Here is a 20,412-nt window from a genome sequence, read left to right as displayed (position 1 = left end):
GTTGCTGTCGTGTCCTGCACAGAAAACGGTGCGAAAACTTTCCCCGTTTGTTCAGCTGCATCAACCAAACCACAGGACAGGAAACTGCAGCGAGCCATGAGTGGTTTTGAAATCGAGGTTGTAAAGTAACGTGTTGTTCAGTCAGACTGAGTCAATGGAAAAAGCAACTGAAGTTATAGTTTTTTTATAAAAAGTCAACATGTGTCTGATTAGTATCTGAATAGCGCATCCAACAAACAATTTTGGTGTGAATCATCCACAGCATTTGAACACTGTAATAGAAGAGGAAAATATTTAAAGCTGACATTACAGACAAGCGGCTTAAACCTGTCATCATGATGATTAAAACTAGAGTAACTAAAATACAGTGAACGCGTTCATTTTTCTGTGAACTTTGAACTGAACGCAACACATTTGTAAATAAAGAACTTGAGTGTGAATTAGTTCAGATTGTGTGAAATGAACTACGAACGTCAATGTTGAGGTCCAATTAAACGTTCTCCTGATGAGTCGAGTGACACGACCTGCTCGCACTTTAGAAACAGTGTGTTGTTGTCACTCACTGCCCTAAAACTACACAGCTTCACACTAAGTTAACCGTGCATTGTGCACACAAGCCATAACAACGAGCATGGCAACGCTGGACTCCCATTGTGAGGTAAGGGACTACAGCTGATTCGTTTTGGGGAATTTAGCCGAAATTCACACACATCAATACAAACACAGAGCACATCATTTAACACCGCCCTCCATTGACTAAGTGGGTATTGAAAACGAGCGCTCGCCACAGACAGCGCACATGTCGGCTCTCAACGAGCAATTAAGTACCAGAATACTACTAACCTTCATAAACAACGCACAGCTACACATAAACAGCTTTAAAGTGGCAGGAAAGCACACTGTACACATTAAACAAGGTGAGACACGACAGTGAAAATACACATATTACTGCCGACGGCGTTAACAAGGCAATTAAATGCTTTGATAGGAAAAGCACTCACGTTTCTTCATTTACTTATACCCGGAGTGTCAAACAAAGCACACCTCCAGATCGCAAGTCAAAACATAGATAAATAAATCCCTGATCTTACAGGTAAAACTCCTCTTAACAGGAAAAAAGGGAAAAATAGAGTCTGTTAATGACTGCCGCTGCTGTTTTTTTGTTTTGTTTTTTTACTTACGCATAATGATTGAATAGTTTGAAGTTCAGTCTTTCATTTTAATTTGTCACCTAAAAAAAATTAACTGAACTTTGAAATAGTTCAAAATTGAAATGGTTAACTATGAACGTGAACAGTTCACTTTGAACATGTGTGAACTGAACTTTGAACTAGTTCAGGAAAAGTGTGAACTTGCACAACACTGTTAAAATATGAGTTTACACAAAATAGCTTCACTTTAAAGACATTTATTGAACAACACTTGTTCCGTTTCTCCAATCTGCATTTTGTGTCTGCACTGCAGTGCATTTTAATAATTTAAAATTACATACAAACTATTAAATGGAAGAAACGGGTCACCGAAAAAAAAACGATCATTAGAAATGGACGACCATGAACATCTATATTGGTTCTCTGTAAGCCTTGTTTTTACTCTATTGCTCACTTTGCCAACATTACGGCAGCATTAAAATATGTTTGTAATAATGTTCCACAGTTCCACGCGTTTTGTTCCCTGTTAACATTATTTTCATTTGGTGAGGTGGTAGATCCAATGTGTCAGTGAGTAAATCAGAGGTGGAACATCACCTTGAATCCCATCTCAGTCACGTGTCTCAACACTGTAGTTTTATGATGAACCAGGTGAAGGCGAGGTGACATCAGGAACCATAAGATGGACCAGGCTTTGTGAATTTGCCTTGCAGGAACACCCTGGGAACACAGATCCCCTCCTTTTTGTTGACCGTCTCTCTCAAGACATAGTCACTGGCAACAATTTGGAAGCCCGTGTCTTCAAAGAGCTCAGCCAGGAACTCTGGAATCAGAGGAGAAGACACTGATGATTGTAGGTGTTTACTGGTGAGGTTTAAATTCAGGAGATTTAGGAGAAATATGAAGAAAAGCTCCATGTAATATATATACATATATATATATATATATATATATACATATACATATATATATATATATATATATATATATATATATATATATATATATATATATATACACATATATACATATATACATATGTGTGTATATTAAACAAAAAAGGTATTTTCAGTACAAAGAGATGTGCATTTCCCATGACATGACAATCAAAAGTAAAGATGGTGGGCAAAAGAAAATGATTGTCCGTAATTGTATACAGTACATACATGTAATTGATAGTTATATTTTTGTTTGGTGTGCTCATCCGTCGTACATCTTGCTTTCATTTACGAGTGCATTTTCTCTCTCATTCGTTCCCTCTCCCTCGTGTTACTACAGAGGACGTGGCTAATACATGGTTAACACACAAACACATGAAGTAAAGTCCAGACGGGTGAACCAGAGCAGCAGATATAGCAGAGTTCATTACTCTTTTAGATCAATCCATAACAATACCAATTTTATTTTGAAATTCTACAAAAATTCTGGCCAGTCACAAAATCAAAAATGTATTTTTTTGTTTTCTTGAAGAATATTGGCCTATCAGTCCTGTAAGACACAAACAAATCTAAAAATAACTTTCCTCACCTTTGGAGAAGAAGTAGGACCTGGTTCCGTCTTGACGTACATAGAAGTTCTCCCCCAGCTTGTTGCCAGCTTTGAATCTGAGCATGGCGTGATCGTGCAGTCCGTAGTCTCGGAACAAGACAACACCACCAGGCTTCAGCACCTTAAAGATGTTAAATGATACATTACAATCAAGAAGAATTTAAAATCAGACACATACAGTTACAGCCAACTCTCCATCTTTACTAATTATAAACCCTCATGTTCACATCTGTGATCTCACCCTGCTGATGTTCTGCAAAGCCAGCTTCATCTTCTCGGGATGGACGGCCGACAGAACAAAGATAAGTGTGACAACGTCCACGCTGTCTTCTGGCACATTCGTTCTCAGGTCACCTTTAGTTAAATCACACTGGAAGGCACAGCAACGCTCCGGGCAGTACAGAGGGTTTTGCTGTAAACAGATTAAGGTGCCGTCTTCATTAAAGCTGCATCAATAAATCCATTAACACAGCGGTCCCCAACCTTTTTTGCTCCACAGACCGGTTTAATGTCAGGAAATATTTTCATGGACCGGCCCCCTAACGCTGTCTGGTCGCAATGGTAACGCTTAAACGTGCCTTCAAAATAAGATACACAAAACAGCTGTAAACGTTTCATTAATGTTGATATATTTGTTTCAATCGCTGAATGAAGCCTGTCATATTTGGAACAAGACTCAGGACCTTAAATTGCTTGCACAAAACTATTGATCAGCACTCTTGGCCATTAGTTCATTTACTTATTTTTGTGTAGGTGTATAGGCTGAATAATTCGCACAAGTAAGCGAGTTTTGCGACTCACTCCTCGTCACTGAAATGCGCTGCCAGTGGTGACTTCTTTTCTGAGAGATATCGCTGCAGCGGCTCTCGCTGCAAACACTCTGGTAAGCGATCTCCCCCAGGATGCGTCAAGAGTGAGTCATAGACAAATGTAACGGAGGGAATCCGGTCATTTTTCAAAATAAAACATTGTTCAGACTCCGGTAAATAAAACGGAAATGAAATAAATAAAGTTATTTCTTCTTTCTGTGCGGTCCCGGGCAACGGGCTGCGGACCAGTACATTGGGGACCGCTGCATTAACACATAAATTACAAATGTTTGGACAAGGACATGCAATTTATTTTTAAAATATCTGAGTGATTGTGAGTGGATATGAAGTTGTATTCTAGGAGCAGGCCTACACAACAAAAACAGAATAGGGTAATTTATAGGTAATGATGAATAGATGTATCTCACTTTTACAAATTCAACAGCTCGTGGTGAGAAGTCACAGGCATAAACAAAGATGTTGAGGTCGTCCTCAAGCAGCGGGAAGATGCAGTTTCCCACACCACAGCCAGCTTCCAGCAGCACCAATCTCTGGGATTCAAACTTCAAACCAGGTAGGGGGGGGGGAAAAACACATCGCCACAGCATTATTTCACCACCTTATTCATGCTGTTATGACCATAACTAGCTCTGAATGACAGAAATAAGGAAAATATTCTGCTGTGTCTTTGCAGGGAAACATCTTTGAGAATGATGTTTTAAAAGGAGCAATTTGCCTTTTACATGACTGATGGGAGCCAAATCCCAACTGAGGGCAGATCTTTTAAATGTGCCTGTGTGTTTGTTCATGTTTACATCTATGTATCTATCCACTTGAGACTCACCCCTACACAAGCAAAGCCAGTTGTTAGAAATCCTAGTTTTTTATTTGTTAATGGGATTTGAAGCAAACTTGTAACGCACATTGCCAGTATTCAACCTATATTTAATTTTAAAGATACAAAAAGCACTTTATCTGCACCTGTTTCAGACAGTAAAAAGAAACGAAGCACGCAAATGTTAGCCCCCTTAAATGATTTCTAGTAGGTTTTGAAATCAACTTCATGGTTCTTTTATCATTTTACAAGGCACCTAATGGTCTGCCTCCCCAGATAGTGGGATGAAACAAATGAAATACAAGTAGATTAACTTGTGACTAGTAGTGCATTATAGGTATTATTGCTCCGTGATGAATTTTGCAGGTTGGCAAAATATCTTACAGCATATAATACATTTCTAAAATGACAGTCTCACTCATTATTAAACAATATCAAGTTATGATTCCATTAGGTCTGCAACAATTTTTCGAACACTATATCTATTCCGATACTTAATTAATCGGTTAGACTGCTAACCGGACCAAACAAGTAACAAACAATACTACATACTACAAAACAATAAAGACTATAAAATTAAGGTTTTAACTGTACAAGTACTGTCTTCCTCACCTCTCTGTACGCTTTGAGCTCCTCAAACTCTCTGGTGGTCCAGTGTCTGTCCTTGAAGAAATTCGTCGTGTTCCTTTTGTAAAACAAGTCCCAGTTCTTCTGCGATTCTTTCTCCAGCTTCAACTGTTTAAAGTCGGACACCAGCGTCTGCTCCCCTCTCAGTTTCTCCATCCCCTCCGGTGTTAAAACCCTGGTTTTGGTTTGTTCTGTGACACACGGGGGAGTTTTGTCTTTCGACTCCACTTCTTCTCGAGATGCTGTTTCTTTAATGTCACATTTAGCATCTTCTGTCAGTTCCATGCTTCCTTTAAAAACATGGGTTTCACAGCACCCGTATTTATTTCGGCAGCTTAAATATGTTAAGAGGCGTGTTCAACATACGCTTAACATTCCCTCAATTGTATTAAAAAGTAAATATTGTTTAAAACATTTCTAGTGGCTAGCTCTTTGCACGTTTAGCGTCCATCTTGTCCGTTACTGAAATCCATCCGTGTTGCTGTTATGATAAATTCATTTCCGTGTGGTGGTGTGCCGCCAATTTTATTTACTGCTTGTTTTCTGTCAAATAAAAGCACACAATACTTTCTGAAGGTATATATATAATTGTCTAATTTTGTAAGTTATTTAACTATAACTGAGTACATTCCACAGCCATTATATTTAATGGGGGTGAATCAAGTAAAAAAAATAAAAAATAAAAATAAATACGACGGTAACATTTCACAGTCGGACCATAAGCGGAAGAGGCGCGGTCAGGTGACGAAAGAGTTGTTTTGCTAAGTGTTAGCCACGATAGGCTAACTTTGTTTCACAGTTTAAAGTCTTGTGTTTTTTAAAGTTAAACGGATACCGTGCGGATTTTCGGAGATAGATGTGTATTTCAACTATTCTTTTTGTGAAGCAATCGGAGACATGAACGGAAGCACGAACCCGCTGCTGGACAAAGAGGAGCATGTTTTGAAGCTCGGAGAAAGCTTCGAGAAGAGGCCAAAATCTTCCTTTCACACCATCAGATGTGAGCGTCAACAAAAGATATACGTGAACAGATTAAAGTGAATGTGTGGAATAAACTGTTGTATGGGATTAATTCGTTCGCACGAACTAGGATTCTGCCTCTTATATAACCCCCCGAGCCCATTATGAGGAGGATAAGTAAATTACGTCATTTGCATAGCAAACGGGCAGCTACACATGCATTTTTAAATAAACATTACATCATATTTTTGCATAATATATTTTCTATTCTTACTTGAAGAGGGATAAAAAAAATAGTAATACAAAACAGTGGATAGTATTGTGGCATAATGTAATGTTTTACTGTCTTACAACCTGAACTTTGATGTGTGGTCAGGAAGACGTGCTCTACAGAAAATGTATTAACTTCTTAAAATGCCTTAATGTATAGCCAGCCTATAATAAATATAATTGTTTGAGTTTTTTGTTTTTATTTTTTTATACGAATTACAATAATATTTCTGCTTTTCTGGCTTCTTAAGTGTGAATATTCACTGGCGTCTTTGCTTTATATAACGAAAAACCAAAACTGTACAAGTTTGGTTTGTGGACAAAATGAGACATTTGAGAAAAAAATCTTTTTATGAGGTTTTAATTTAACTAACTAATAATTTTTCAACATTCTCTGACATTTTGGAGACCAAACAACTAATCATTTAATCAAATCGAAAATAAGCAACAGATCAATTGATTATTAAAGTAAATTGTTGCTTGCAGCCCTTTTGGCCATGTGTCAGGTTGACAGTAAATGACAGAAACAAAGCGTGTGTACTTTATTTATGTTTAAAATATTTCTTGACCTGACTGAATCGCCCTGTGTCGTTCTTTGACAGATGACTTTAAACCAGCATCGATTGACACGAGCTGCGAGGGAGAGCTACAAGTTGGGAAAGGAGATGAAGTTACCATCACGTTACCTCACATTCCGGTATTTCCACTTTCTGTCCCTGTGCCTGTATGTTTCCAGAGGAGGGAACTCTGACAATAATGTTTTCATCAATTATTATGGGCAGTGATTCCCAAAGACTGTTTGTTTTGGAGGGTCACCAGACAAATGAGCAGAATTTCCCCAGACTTTCGGTTAATGTGTGTATGTTTTAAGTTACATGAATTCAATTTTAGTTAACTTACCAAACATCTCTGGGGAAATGGTTAGTTTACCAAACAAAAATCTACATTATCATTGAACAGTGATTAAAAGTCTGTAATGATGACTTGTTTTATTACTGATCTAAAATGAACTATAAACACAGTAACTTTCTGTAAGGTTAGAAATAAATGTAAAAAATAATTATGACAGGATTTGGAAAACGTTTTTGGATAACAGAATCAGAATTCAGAATTGTGCCTATTTCGGCAAACCATATTCCCCATATTCATAAAGACTCCACTTTGCCGTTTCTCCCCACAAATGTCTAATTTCTACATTTGATTTCATATTCTCTGAATCCCACAAATACAAACAAAAAATACCAAAAGACAACAAAAGAAACAAATCAAGGAGTATAATTAGACAAAACATGACGTCACTGTTTTTTTTACCGGAGATTATTTAGAATCATTCATCAGTTTGTTTTTCCCCAGGGATCCACGCCTCCCATGACCGTGTTCAAAGGAAACAAGCGCCCGTACCAGAAGGACTGCGTGCTCATCATAAACCACGACACCGGGGAATTTGTCCTGGAGAAGCTGAGCAGCAGCATCCAGGTCAAGAAAACCAGGTGAGATACACTGACATGTTTCATATGGACAGCTGAGAAGTTTGGCTCCACCTCATGGACACTGATTATTACTACATAAAGGCAGCAACAGTGTCCAAAAAGTCACACTGACTCGTTCTTAAAGAATAGTATTCATTCATTTTGAATCCAAACTCAACATTTATATCTTAAACGTGTGTTTTGATTGTAGATCTAACAGTTGGTGCATCTGCTGCTAATGTGTGTGTTTCAGGGCAGAGGGCAGCAGTAAGATCCAAGCCCGGATCGAACAGCAGTCAGTGAGGTCCAGTCAGCCCAGCTCTCAGTTTAGGGCCCCTACCAAGCCCGGAACTGGGGTCAAGACTTCGCCGTCCCCTTCCAAGGATAATCCGTCGCCAGAGCCGCAGCTGGACGACATCAAAAGAGGTGAGGAGGGTTCATCCAAGGCCTGTGTCAGAACAGAGCAAAGTGTGTGTGTGTGTGTGCGTGCCTGTGTATTACTAATGTTGTGGGGACCTAAAGCTATTTACACAGTCACATATGGGGACTTGTCTGCTTTGTGGGGACAAAAAGCAAGTCCCCACAATGTAAATGACTATATTTTAAGGTGAAGAAATGTTTTTAGTTTAGGTTGAGGGTACGGTTAGGGTAAGTTTAGGGTCAGGTCAGTAGTAATTATGGTTAAGTTTAGAGTAAGTCTCCAGGAAATGAATGTAAGTCAATGCAATGTCCCCTGAATGGTTATGAAAACCTCACATGTGTGTGTACAAACCCACATTCACCTGTTTCCCAGAGCTGCGAGCAGAGGTGGACATGATAGAGGAGATGAGCAGCAGCAGCTCCTCAGACTCGCCGAGCACCCCGGGGAGCGGCGACGACAGCAGCGACGGTGAACGCGAAGCCCCGCGACCGCTCAGTCAGACCTCGCCCAGCAGTCAGCCTGTGGCCAACGGAGGAGCCGACTGGCAGCAGGGTAACAACCAGCTCATGAATACGCTCAGTGAGTATCAGAGACACACACACACACACACACACACACACACACACACACACACACACACACACACACACACACACACACACACACACACACACACACACACACACACACACACTCTCCTTCCATGTTAGCTCTAATAACGACCGTCCCTTTTTACATCACTCTTCCTCTTCTTTCTCACAGGAAACGACCTCCAGCTCAGTGAGTCAGGCAGTGACAGCGATGATGACTGACCTCTGCTGGTCAGTCTCATGCTCTCTCCTCCTCCTCTGCCTGGTTCCCTGGTTCTTTTGCTGTGGTAGCTGACTCCAACTGTATATCTGGATTTTACTTTATTCTTAGTATCTCCTCAAAGCTAATCAGTCTGGATCTTAAAAGAGTGTATTTTTTATTAGATGTATATTTTGTTTTTGTAAGTTTTAGAGAAAGAAACCTTTACGTGAGAGGTTTGGCAGATTATATTTGAGAGAGAACATATACATATTTTCTGTACTTAGAGCAGCTAGTTTTACCTACTCGTGTCTTTGTCTTTTTCGCGGTAAAATGAGAGCGGAGACTGACGTGGAGTATCATCCCTCCGTCTCTTCCTGTGGTCACATCGTTTGAGGTTTGTTAGGATTATCTAGAATATTGAGAATATAAAAACAGCATATTTGCACAGAAATGTTGTGCAGCCTGTGAATTATTAGCACAAAAACAAAAGACAAAACTCCTCAATTTTATCATCTGCTAATCTGAGTGTTGAGATCAGATTATGCAGCAGTGTTGACATCAAAGTCAAATTTTATCCACAGATGGTTTTGAATGAAAAGGTTTCCATTTATTTTTCCCGTTGTTGGCAGTGACGGTTCAAAACAAAAAAGCTCACAGGAAAATCTGGAAAGTGTTTTTGTGTAAATGAGATAATAATAATAATATAATTCATGCCACCCATGTGCTTACAACAAATATGAGGCATGAAGGAAGAACAGATTTTAGCCACTTAAAGGTCCAGTGTGCAGAATTTAGGGTAAACTACTCCCCTTAAAGTGTACAATCACCTGTATTTGATGCTAACTGAAGGCTACGTGGGTTCTCCAACACACTTGGAAGAGAAGGGTGAGGCGAGGGGTATTCAGCTACACACTGTGCCTTTAAGAAAAGGTCAAATCTACACTTTTAATGTTATATTCCACATAAATTCACTGCTTTATCTCACTCTTTCCTGCCTGGAGACTGAAGCTTGTGTTGCTCTGTAAACCGCTCACTCCTTTGGACCAAAGTCCATACAGAAGATGTGCGTTTTATTTACGTTGCGCTGCTTCCATCAGTAATTATAAAGGTCAGTTTTTGTGTGTGTTTTAAATACTTTGTTTGTATTTAATTAAGGAATGCAAACAAGGGCTTCAGTAGACGAGCAGCTGCCGTGATGGCGCCTTTTGTCAGTACTTAAAAAAAGGACTAACTCTTTAAGTTGTTCTTTTGCTCATACGGATCAGTAAGCTAATTTAAATGTCATAAACAGTGATTGAAATAACAAAATAACAGTATAACCAGTTACAGTATGATGACAATACCTCAGGGGATGAATGGAGACATGAAATCAGTCACATCCATTACTCCAGTTAATCACAGTTATTATCAGTTACGATATTTGGAACAGGATTGGGATTAAATCTAGAATTGGGAAAAGGCATTTCCTTTTGAAATGATCTGATTATCATTTATACAACACCACAGCACCATCTCATGCCTTATACAGCTGCTCAGACTGGAAACAAAGGTGAATGTAATGTGTATGTAAAGAAAAAATGCCAAAGAGTTGATGTTGCGGGTTCATTCTGTTTCTGTCGGAGTCTGTAAAATGGTATCATTTTCAGTTTCAAAATTCACCCTCACATTGGGAGGATTATAATCATAATCACACGGGACGGCAGTGCTATTTGTTGGTGCTTTATGTCGCGGGCTGTACAGAGCAGAGATACGTCTGAGTTACTGTGTGAGACGACAACAGTTCCAGTTTGTCCTGTTTGTCGGATTATTTTTCCATTCATGTGTTTCTTTGTTTTTAGGGAGAAGCTTCTTTATGTTTTGTTGTCTCATGGACTCTGTTGTTGTTGCTGTCTTTGGTGCTTTAGGTTTTTTTCATCATGTTCTAGTGATAAGTTTACAAGAAATGCGTTTGTACAAATTTGAAGTGTATTAAAAGTGCATCAATGTGTTTAAATAAAAGTGTGTTTTATCTTGTGTCTTGTAATCTATCTATAAAGCAAGTGGCGTCTGTGTGTCTGTCCGTCTCCCGATGGTGTGCATCCTTGGAGAAATGTTCACTGATTTATCACCAGGTAGGCAGCAGCTCATCAGCAGCAGCTGTGCTGTGTTGAGCAGGGAGGTGGGAGTGAAGAGGCTGTCCTCACTGTGGGTGAGACATTTTTACACAGTTCACCACAGAACATGGTGTTATACTGAAACGACGAGGTGTCCATTCACCAATACGCGAGCACATATTTATTTTGCATTAGCATGCTACTACTTTGCAGCTAACGTGGCGAACCTGTTTCCAAAGGTAGTCTAGCAAGGCTACGATTAGCATTAGCGTACGGCTAACATAATACAAACACTGCAACCTCATTAGGCACAACGCAAATGTTTTCATTTTTAAGTAGCATTAGCGTAGCTAGATGTTGTGTAATGCTAATCAAAAGAAAACATTTGTGTTGTGCCTAATGAGGTTGCATAGTGTTTGTATTATGTTAGCCTTTACTTTCATTATCATGCATTACCATAACTGAAAAATCTTCTTCAGCTCCCACTATAGGAATACATACTTCCTACAGGCACTGTACTAGTAATTATAAAAAAGGGTTCCCATGGGTCCCTGAAATCCTTGAAGGCTTGTACATTTGAAAAACAAAAGAAATCCTACATAGACCTGGGTCATTGAAAGTGCTTGATTTTTGTGCAAGAAATAAGATAAGTTGATATTTTAGGTAAATGTCTACCTTGTTTCTTACGACGCCACCTACTGTTTCATGCCTTGCATTGCTTGATGTACGTAGACAAGGCCTACGCAGGACAAGCGTCGAGTCATAATTACTAGCGGTGTTGTGGACACTGTCCACCGTCTCTCTCTCTCTCCACCGCTGACGTGAGATTCCGCGCAGAAGAATGAGCGAGTAAAGTTAAGCAAGAGAGAGCAAATGACGATGTGATGCCGGGTAAATTAAAATTCCAAGATCTCTGACTCATCAAAGAAAAATGACAAACACTGACTTTGACCAAGATCCCAAAAAGGACAATCACTTGTCCAGATGCAGAGTGTGAGTGCTGCAAATCAATAAAAGTGAAAACGCCATCATGGACGAATCTGCTCTTACAATTTGCCCTGCCATCTTGAATTTGAGGGAATTGGTCCTGGAAAGTCCTTGAAAAGTCCTTTAAGAAGATGTCAACCAAGATGTGGGAACCCTGAAATTTAAAAAATTCTAAATAAACAACTTTGTGGGCGAGTCTCACTTCAACCATAATAACTCTTGATATGAATGAATATTATTTACCAACGCACAAAAAGCAACTAAAACGTGATTTTACATTTTTATTTCAGTTCAGTCTTGACTTTAACTTCATTTTTTTTAAAAAAGGATATTTTCAGGCATTTGCCCATTAAATGGGACAGAATAGTGTGAAAGGAGGAGAAAGAAAAAAGGAGGGGGCAAACTTGAATGAAAGAAAAACCAGGACCAGGCTGCTGTAGGAAGCCTCAGTTTGTGGTGTGAATCCACTTTAAATGATAAATTCTGTAAATTCAGACAACCCTTATCAAAGCATGACTTCATTTGGCAAATCCTTTCTTTTCTTTTTTTTTAGGGATTTGAACCGGCGACTGACAGCTTAGATGTTCTTCTCTGGCGATTGTTCAGTAAAATATCTCAAGGCTCCAAAGAGTAAGGACAAAAAAAGAAAGTCAAAGTGTAACTTTGATAAAAAGATTATATTGCTGGTCTTAAATAATCGTTGTCAAGTGAAACATATATGCTTTAGATGAACACCTTCAGTTTGATACGAACCACAATGAGCTGTACACGGAGCAGAAACACAATACAGTACTTTTTCCCTGCGATGGTGCAACAACTGAGTCACAGTAACACAACAGTAACACTACAAATACATAAATAGCTTCTGTTTCCCTTTAAATCGATTAGAACTCAATTATATCCGTGATTCTGGCTCCTGCTACAACATGTCATTTGACTAATATATAAATTAACAATATCAACAACAAATAATAATAATAATTATAATAATTAGAATAATAATAATTAGAACAACAATATAAAAGCGTTTTTGTCTTTCATATAAATCTGGTTAGCTTACAGTATGAAACGAGGTTCACGGGGACAGTTTGATATGATGCGTCAGACGGTTTGACTCTCGCTCGAGTGTTTGTGAGAGAAACCCGGGGCTGCCATTTTGGCTCTAACAGGAGTCCATCGGCCTTGGTTGTTTCCTGAGCGTCCTGTAATCACACGGCAGACCTTCCCCAGACAGCAGAGATCATTAAACCTCCAAGCGGTTTTCCCTTGAGACTTGAGACTTCTTTCTCTACCAAGTCGAGCGTTAGCATTGACCTTCTGTGGCGGCGACTGGTGTCGTAACAGTACATGAAATCGCGAAGTGCTGAGGATCAGCCTCCCTTTCCTCAGAGTTCCACTGCGGCACTCGATGAGTCGACTCCAAACCCAAACTCTTCCTGGCAAGTTGGGCACCGTGTATTTATGAAACTAAATGACCCTCCCCCTAACCTAACCTTACCTAACCTAACCTAGCCTAGCCTAACCTAACCTAACCTAACCCCCCTCCCACCCAGGTCACAAGGGTCACCGTCCAGGACAGGATATGGGTTTGATGCATCGGCCCTGGAACAGCACCAGGTTGGCGGGACAGTGGCAGCCGGCCACGCAGGGCTTGTGGCACGGTCCGATCTCGTTCCAGTTGTCGCAGGTTTTGGTGCAGCCCGGGCCGCAGGTGTCGTACACGGCACCGTGTTTACACTGGGTCGCTGATGGGAGGGAAGAGATAGGTCGCACACTTTAAAATGAGCGCACCAGCTTTGAAATATCTGGCGTGAGAGTTGTTAGTCGTCTATCTGATGATGGTCTGATGAGTGTTCAGGGAGGAAAAAAAGACAACATGCGCAAACATGAATACTGTCACGTGTAGCTGCCTTTATTAAAGGGATAGTTTAGGTTTTTTGAAGCAACAATGCTGTACTTACAACCTGTTTAGGACAGACCGGCACACTCTCAATGAAAACTAAAGTTTGTGTCACTTTGTAAACCGCTCACTCTCCTGTATCAAATCCCATAGAGAAAATCAGTGTTTTGTTTAGCTTGTGAACACATGGGAGCTGCTGGTTTATTGCTGTCATGTTTGATGAGTTTGTGTCAAGGAAATTTAATGACCAAACTCTCAAAATAACATGTTTGAACTTAATGTTGGAGGCAGCAGTGGATTGACACCTCCTGTGCCTATGCGCCGTGATATAACAATCCTGATTTTCTCTATGGACATTGGTGCAGGAAATGAGTGGATCACTAACGACCCATACTTTAGTTTCCAGCCAGAAACTGCTGCTGTAGATTTTATTCGGTGAGCATTTTGTTAAGTGCTATGAACACAATAGCCATACAATGTTCAAAACTATTTATTTCAACAGTTTAAAGTGATTTGAACTCTGCCGATTATTGATTATTTGAATTTATCTAGAAGCTGGTTTAATTTTAATCAGTTAAAAAAGGAATTAGTGGTATTAAATCATCAGAATAAGTGGTATTTCTTTGGTCTGTGAATTACACTCACCCATACAGGCGGTGTCGGGCCTCCAGAGGACGGGCACTCCCTCCCTCTCACAGGCTCGGCTGTAGGCGATGAATGACTCGCAGTAGCAGTTTTTATGGACCGGGCATTCACACATGTCCGTCACGCACGACCTGCAGGGGGCAGGATTTAGTTTATTCATGAGGATGAGCTTGTACAGATGTGGGTTCTGATCAATGTATATCTGTTTTCTTTATATCTCCTAGTTTCTACTCAGGCTCCTGCAAAACCCAGATAATACGAGCTACATTGTGTATGACAGACACTGACATTACTTTAAAAACATCAACAATATACCGGTAACTACACAAAGTTTATTTAGTCAAAAATATCTATATATCTGTAAAAGAACGACAATCACAGCCCGGTGCCTTAAACTTAAGAATTTAGTCACCCTAATTTATACAGTTAAATATTCCCTGAAGGCATTCTTAAGATAACACATTCACAATTGACCTCTTACTACTAGAATATGAGTTCATCCATGAGTGTAAATAAACATTTGAGCCACATTTTAAGACATTTCCTCAAATTCTCCCTGAGATCTTGCATTAATAAGATCACACACGTTTTTTGTCCCAATGGCGTCTTCTTCTTCAACTTTTACCAATCAGCAAACTCTTAAACACACACTGAAGTCTGGACGTGTTTAAAAACATTAGTTTGGATGACTGTGTCATCATGACATCACACACACACACACTTCTGTCCTCACCTGTAGAAAGGGCCGAAGTCGACCACCCGGTGACACTTCTGAAACTCCCACGACTTTATCTTCTGGCACTCCCGGTGAGCGCGGAACTTGACTTTGACGCTGCCAGGACACAGGAAGGACGTGGGCCGGCGAGGCAGAGCCTGCTGGGTGCAGACCTCGTTTCCATCGACTCGCCACGACTCTGCAAACTCGTCCAGGTCGAACTTGAACGTGCCGTCGCCTCCCATGGTGTCGTCGCGCTTCTGGCCGTTGTAGTTGCCGCACAGGCCGCAGAGGCGTCCGCGCAGGTGCGGGGCGGCTACGACCTCAACGAAACTGTCGCCGTCCCATGTGATCTCCAGACCTGCCAGTTGAGGTGAAGGCAAGAATAAAACTTGGCATTTATTCTCACTACAAGTTTGACATTTGAATAACTGGATAAAGCCTTTTGTCTATACTCTCTGTTCATTTGGTCGTGTTCTAGAAACCTACGGATACTAAAGACACCAACAAAACGTTGTAGCACGACCAGAAATTGTAGGGGGGAGTGTAACCAATAGTTGTCCTGAGATGACCACAGACATTTCAACAATCGCTTTGTGAAATAATCAGCAATGCAGCCCCTTTTACATTTTAATAAATCACGATAAACGATGATAACCTCCTTCACATTTACTGTGTTGACTCTGTGCTGCCCTCATGTGGAAGTACTGCTAAACAGCAATGCCAACATAGTTTCAGACAACCAAATCTCTTTTTGGACATTTTAGGGTTGTAAAATGCACAGCAACACTCATTTGAGATGAGAGCTAGTGCTAAAATATTAACTCAAGGTCCACTTATGATAAGGACACAAAGGTAAATTTAAAAAAAGACATGATCATAAGAAAATGTAACCCAATGGGACCAGAGGCGTGTGCTGCTGACCTGCGATGGTGGTGAGTTTGAGCAGATATCCGTCCAGGTCGATGTGCACCCCAGGGCCGTGGTAGGGCAGAGCAATGCGGGTGCCGTTCTTCCGGACCGTGAGGTGCTGGTGCAGACCGAGGGTCAGAGCTCCCAACCTCACCTCCACTGACTGAGTCCAGGAGAAGGAGCGAGTCCGCCGCGCGTCGTTCTTCACCAACACCTGCGAGTAGAATAAAGCTGACGTTGTTAGCGTCATTTAAAGGGAAGCACCTCATACAACCCCATCCATCCATTATCTACCGCTCTATCCTCCACCGGAGGCTCGCGGGGGGGGGCGCTGCGCCCATCCCAGCCGACATAGACGACAGGCGAGGCAAACACCTACTTTTATCTATTTAGAGTGACCAATACATCTAATCCCCCGGAGAACCCGGAGAAAACCCATGCACACACATGGAGAACATGCAAACTCCTTGCAGAAAGGCCCTTGTTACAAACAGGGCTCAAGGTTGTACCAACCAGGTTGTTCCAACCTTGCTGCAAAGGTGAGAGCACTAACCATGACACCAACCGTGGGCCCCTCATACAACCCCACTTCCAAAGATCCCAAATTATTGTCTTTATTCTTTTTTTATTTATACAGCAATAAAATGATGCATTCATCTAAGCTTCAGTCACACAAAAACTGTTCCAGAATGTTCCAAACGTAAACTTCTGTCTTACCGTGAAGCTGGAGTCGGGACTGTTGGCGTTGATGTTATTCCCTGGACTTCCAGCAGGGACATTGCCGCAGTCGTGAGTCAAAACGTACTGACAAGTCCCCTGAAAGTTGAACGTCCTGCCGTCAAAGGTGTTGTAGTGAGGGTCGCCGAACACTGTACACACACCAGGCTCTGCAGCGAGTTAAAAAGAGCGAGCAAAAAGAAACAGAAATAAGTTATGGAAGGAAAGGGAAGAAAAAAAGAGGGCTAAAAAAGTATCCGCGGTGGGACAGTGGTTGAGTCCCTGTCCTGGACGACAACCGACATTGGAAGGTTTTTCCAAGGAAACATGGAAACATGCTGATGCAGCAAAGACATCATTTATGATAAATGCAGAAATACTGTATGTGGCACTAATCAGCTGGACTCCAGAATGGAAACAGGATCTAAAGCCTCTGTTTCGTCAACCAAACTAAACTCTACATTATGGTGAAGTGAGGTCAATGAGCCTTTGAAGTCATGAAATGGTACGTTTACGGCCATTTTGGGGATTTTTGTTGCATTTCGCAGCCAAAACCCCAAGTAAAAATGACCCGAGGGCAAACCACAGTCTGGACAGACCTTCATGGGAAACGCTACAGCAGCTGGAACGAGACGTATTTTCATTGCCTTGAAGAGTCCAATTTATTTTCAGTGTATTGTGATTGTCTTGTTACATTGCCTCGAATAAAAGGAATCAATTAATAACTCGTTTAAAAGCTGGATCTCCACTAAAGTGAGAACATATTTAAGACACTTTAGTCTTTGAATTTTTCCCAAGTATTGAAGACTCTGGAGAGGATGACGCTGAAGGTTTCAGAAGGACTTACTCACTTTCAGTGCAAACTGGACAGCAGCCGGTTCTGTTCAGGATCTTATTCTGCAGGAGACGAGAAACACTGAGAGTCAGAAAAGGATCGGGGCACTGCTTCACAAGATTAAACAGTGCGTATTTTAATCGATAAAGTGGCCTTACTTTCACCTATGAAAGTTTAATTATGTTCACTTCACTTGAGTGAGCAGAAATGAATCTTTGTGCCAAATTTGAAAGGGTTCTTTGTGTGGTCACAGTGACCTTGACCTTTGACCACCAAATGTGTAACGTCAAAATGTAACGTCTCAGACGGCTGACTGTCACGAGGTGCAGAGACATAAAAAAAAACAATAAATCAATAAATGCAAATTACATATAAACACAGAATGGATATTACAAAAATGTCCCATCCTTCACATTTTTATTATTACAGCCCCTAGATCAGTTTTTTTTATTTATGATATACAGTATATATTCTTTAAATATGTAGTTCAGACCTAAAGAGTCTTTGACCAAAGACAAACAGAATGTTTGTAAATAACGGAATAACACACAGTGGTTCTATAATAATTCCACAATAATCTCCAGGGCCGGCCTAAGCCTTTATGGGGCCCTAAGCAGAATTTGATTTAAATGTATTTATGATTTAAATGACATTTAAATGTAAAACTTTAAATCGCATTAATAATGTGTTATTCACACCAAACTAGTGTCACTCTTGTTTTTGTTTTTTTTACCTTAGAGTTGCCTAATGTGTGGTGATATGAACTTGAATCAAACAAGTAAACCAGTTTAATAGCATTGTTTTTTAAATCTTAGAACAAATGTGCACATCTATTTAGGTATCTAAATATATCTATAGACATCTAGGTTTATTTAATATGGGGGCTCTACACTGCATAAAGGTCCTTTGATACAACTCCACTATTACTAACAACTGCCTAGGCTGCAAAGCAACCTAACAAACAGAAAAAAGAAGAAGGAGAAAAAAGATAGTCTGACTGAATATAACACAGTTTCAGAGATTAAGGTATTGCCTCGGCTCATTTGTTGCATTAATGACAAACATATGAGATAAGTTGCTGAATCGGATTGAGAGGAGCTCAGGACTGAGCGCTTACGTCACAAAACACAAGTATTTTGTTTTACAACGTCCAAACTCAACGAAAGATCGAAATGTAAGAACGATTCCTGTTTTGTAAAAGATCACAGAAGAACCGGCACCAACACAAAAGTTCAACCGCTGAGTGTGTAACAGGACCCCCGGTGTGTGTGTGTGTGTGATCAGAGGACTCGTTCACACACCTACTTTTTGTTGCCTCAGGGAAGCCCTTCATGCACACACGCACGCATGCACGCACACACACACACACACAGGTTTCCATGACTTCAGAGGACATTACATTGACTTACTCTAACCTTAACCATAATTACTGCTGACATCTTCCTAACCCTGACCCTAACTCTGACCTCAGCCTAACTTTAAAACATGTCTTCACCTTAAAATGTAGTCATTTTACATTATGGAAGTATACACACACAACACACACACACACACGCACACACGCACCGTGTCTGTCATCACATCAGACATTCTCCATACACTCGATACACACTTCAGAGTCTAACCCTTTGCACAAAGGGCACTCTCTCTCTTCCTCTTTCTCTTTGAAGAGGACACACACACACACAGACACACACAGTGACAGATATTGGTTTTCAGGGGGCCTAAATATAGGGAAACTCTTCTTTGCTGTCACTCAAACGTCACTCAGACAAAGGTCTATTCGGAGACACACTGTCTCCACACTCTGCTGACCCGCCGCTGACCGCAGGATGACAGCACAACATTGTGTGTGTGTGTGTGTGTGTGTTCCACACAGGCCATGATGACCTTTCTCAGAGAGAGAGTCACGCTCCTGGTTTATGAGGGACAGTTGCGTGCGGTCACCATGTTCCGACAGTTTTTTTGCCGTCGTCAAAACATCGGTGATGAGACTGTTAGCGATTGGCGAGCGCGTAAATGCGACATGACAGCTGATACAGGGGTTCACGTCCCATCACCAACGTGACGGCCTCAGTCGGCTTTTTCCCGTGTTTCTTTCGCTGCAGCGTCCGCAGAGACAGAAGACTTTTCATCTGTTGTACAAATTGAAAGCGAGGCATAAAGAAAATTGGACACAGTATCTGGGTTCTGAGAGTCACGCCACAAATGTGGAAGTGCCTGAAACCTGTAATTCTCATGAATGACCATCAGGGGGCACCACTGGTTTCTATGCAAGTCGGTAATAAAATGAGCTTCCTTCTCATTTGATTTATTAAAGTGCCAATAGAACAGAAGTTCCAATTAACGCTGTTTTTTGGTGTGTATCTAGGCGCCATTACCTCGTTTATGATTTGCCAAAACGCCAAATGCTACATGTAAAGGCAAGTAAAACAAGTAAAAAGTGAAATTCACCCTTCACCCTTTCATCCCTCCAGTCATTTGTCCCGACCACTAACGACAGGCGAGGGCTTGTTATTAAGACCGGAGGTGTGTGAACTTGGACCGATGCTAACACTGCCTTTGACCGTGTGACCGCCAGTGACCAGCGGGATGTGTGGAATCCACTCCATCACCCGGCAGCAGTCAATACGACCCCTGTGTGACCTCAGTTTGAGTTTGCAAACGTGCTAAAACTCTACAACTCTTTGAATGAAGATGTTTCAGACGCCAACACAATATAGCGG

At 40.8% G+C, this 20,412-nt stretch overlaps 3 protein-coding genes across 3 annotated transcripts in view; 1 reads left to right on the top strand and 2 right to left on the bottom strand.

The window, feature by feature from the left end:
- Positions 1 to 1,819: 1,819 nt before the first annotated feature.
- mettl6 (methyltransferase 6, methylcytidine) lies at positions 1,820 to 5,255 on the bottom strand (the record flags this gene model as incomplete). Its single annotated transcript, XM_083892562.1, has 5 exons — positions 1,820 to 1,974; positions 2,679 to 2,820; positions 2,941 to 3,111; positions 3,937 to 4,071; positions 4,956 to 5,255. 5 exons carry the CDS (start codon positions 5,253 to 5,255, stop codon positions 1,820 to 1,822), a joined length of 903 nt encoding a protein of 300 aa, XP_083748688.1.
- A 451-nt stretch (positions 5,256 to 5,706) lies between these two features.
- Positions 5,707 to 10,879, top strand: eaf1 (ELL associated factor 1). The gene is made up of 6 exons (XM_083898395.1): positions 5,707 to 5,970; positions 6,803 to 6,897; positions 7,554 to 7,690; positions 7,923 to 8,095; positions 8,463 to 8,669; positions 8,853 to 10,879. The coding sequence occupies exons 1-6, from the start codon at positions 5,868 to 5,870 to the stop codon at positions 8,900 to 8,902; spliced, it is 765 nt and encodes a 254-aa protein (XP_083754521.1). The 5' UTR covers positions 5,707 to 5,867; the 3' UTR covers positions 8,903 to 10,879.
- A 2,646-nt stretch (positions 10,880 to 13,525) lies between these two features.
- The window catches only part of bmper (BMP binding endothelial regulator), a gene marked incomplete at both ends in the record, with an annotated part of 32,276 nt that continues 25,389 nt past the window's right edge, over positions 13,526 to 20,412 (bottom strand). Inside the window, 6 exons of the mRNA XM_083901656.1 lie at positions 13,526 to 13,707; positions 14,508 to 14,638; positions 15,241 to 15,583; positions 16,147 to 16,348; positions 16,852 to 17,021; positions 17,703 to 17,748. Coding sequence (XP_083757782.1) covers positions 13,526 to 13,707; positions 14,508 to 14,638; positions 15,241 to 15,583; positions 16,147 to 16,348; positions 16,852 to 17,021; positions 17,703 to 17,748 — 1,074 coding nt within the window. The remainder of the gene's footprint in view (positions 13,708 to 14,507; positions 14,639 to 15,240; positions 15,584 to 16,146; positions 16,349 to 16,851; positions 17,022 to 17,702; positions 17,749 to 20,412) is intronic.

Source organism: Microchirus variegatus, assembly GCF_963457635.1.
Source record: "Microchirus variegatus genome assembly, chromosome: 1".
Classification (NCBI taxonomy): Eukaryota; Metazoa; Chordata; class Actinopteri; order Pleuronectiformes; family Soleidae; genus Microchirus; species Microchirus variegatus.
The sequence above is the reverse complement of the archived record's forward strand: the minus strand, read 5'-3'. Positions and strand labels throughout refer to the sequence as shown.

Coding starts and splice junctions, on each gene's coding strand:
- eaf1 (XM_083898395.1), top strand. CDS start 5,868: ATGAACGGAAGCACGAACCCGCTGCTGGACAAAGAGGAGCATGTTTTG. Junction 6,898..7,553: donor TCACGTTACCTCACATTCCG/GTATTTCCACTT, acceptor GTTTTTCCCCAG/GGATCCACGCCTCCCATGAC. Junction 8,670..8,852: donor CCAGCTCATGAATACGCTCA/GTGAGTATCAGA, acceptor TCTTTCTCACAG/GAAACGACCTCCAGCTCAGT.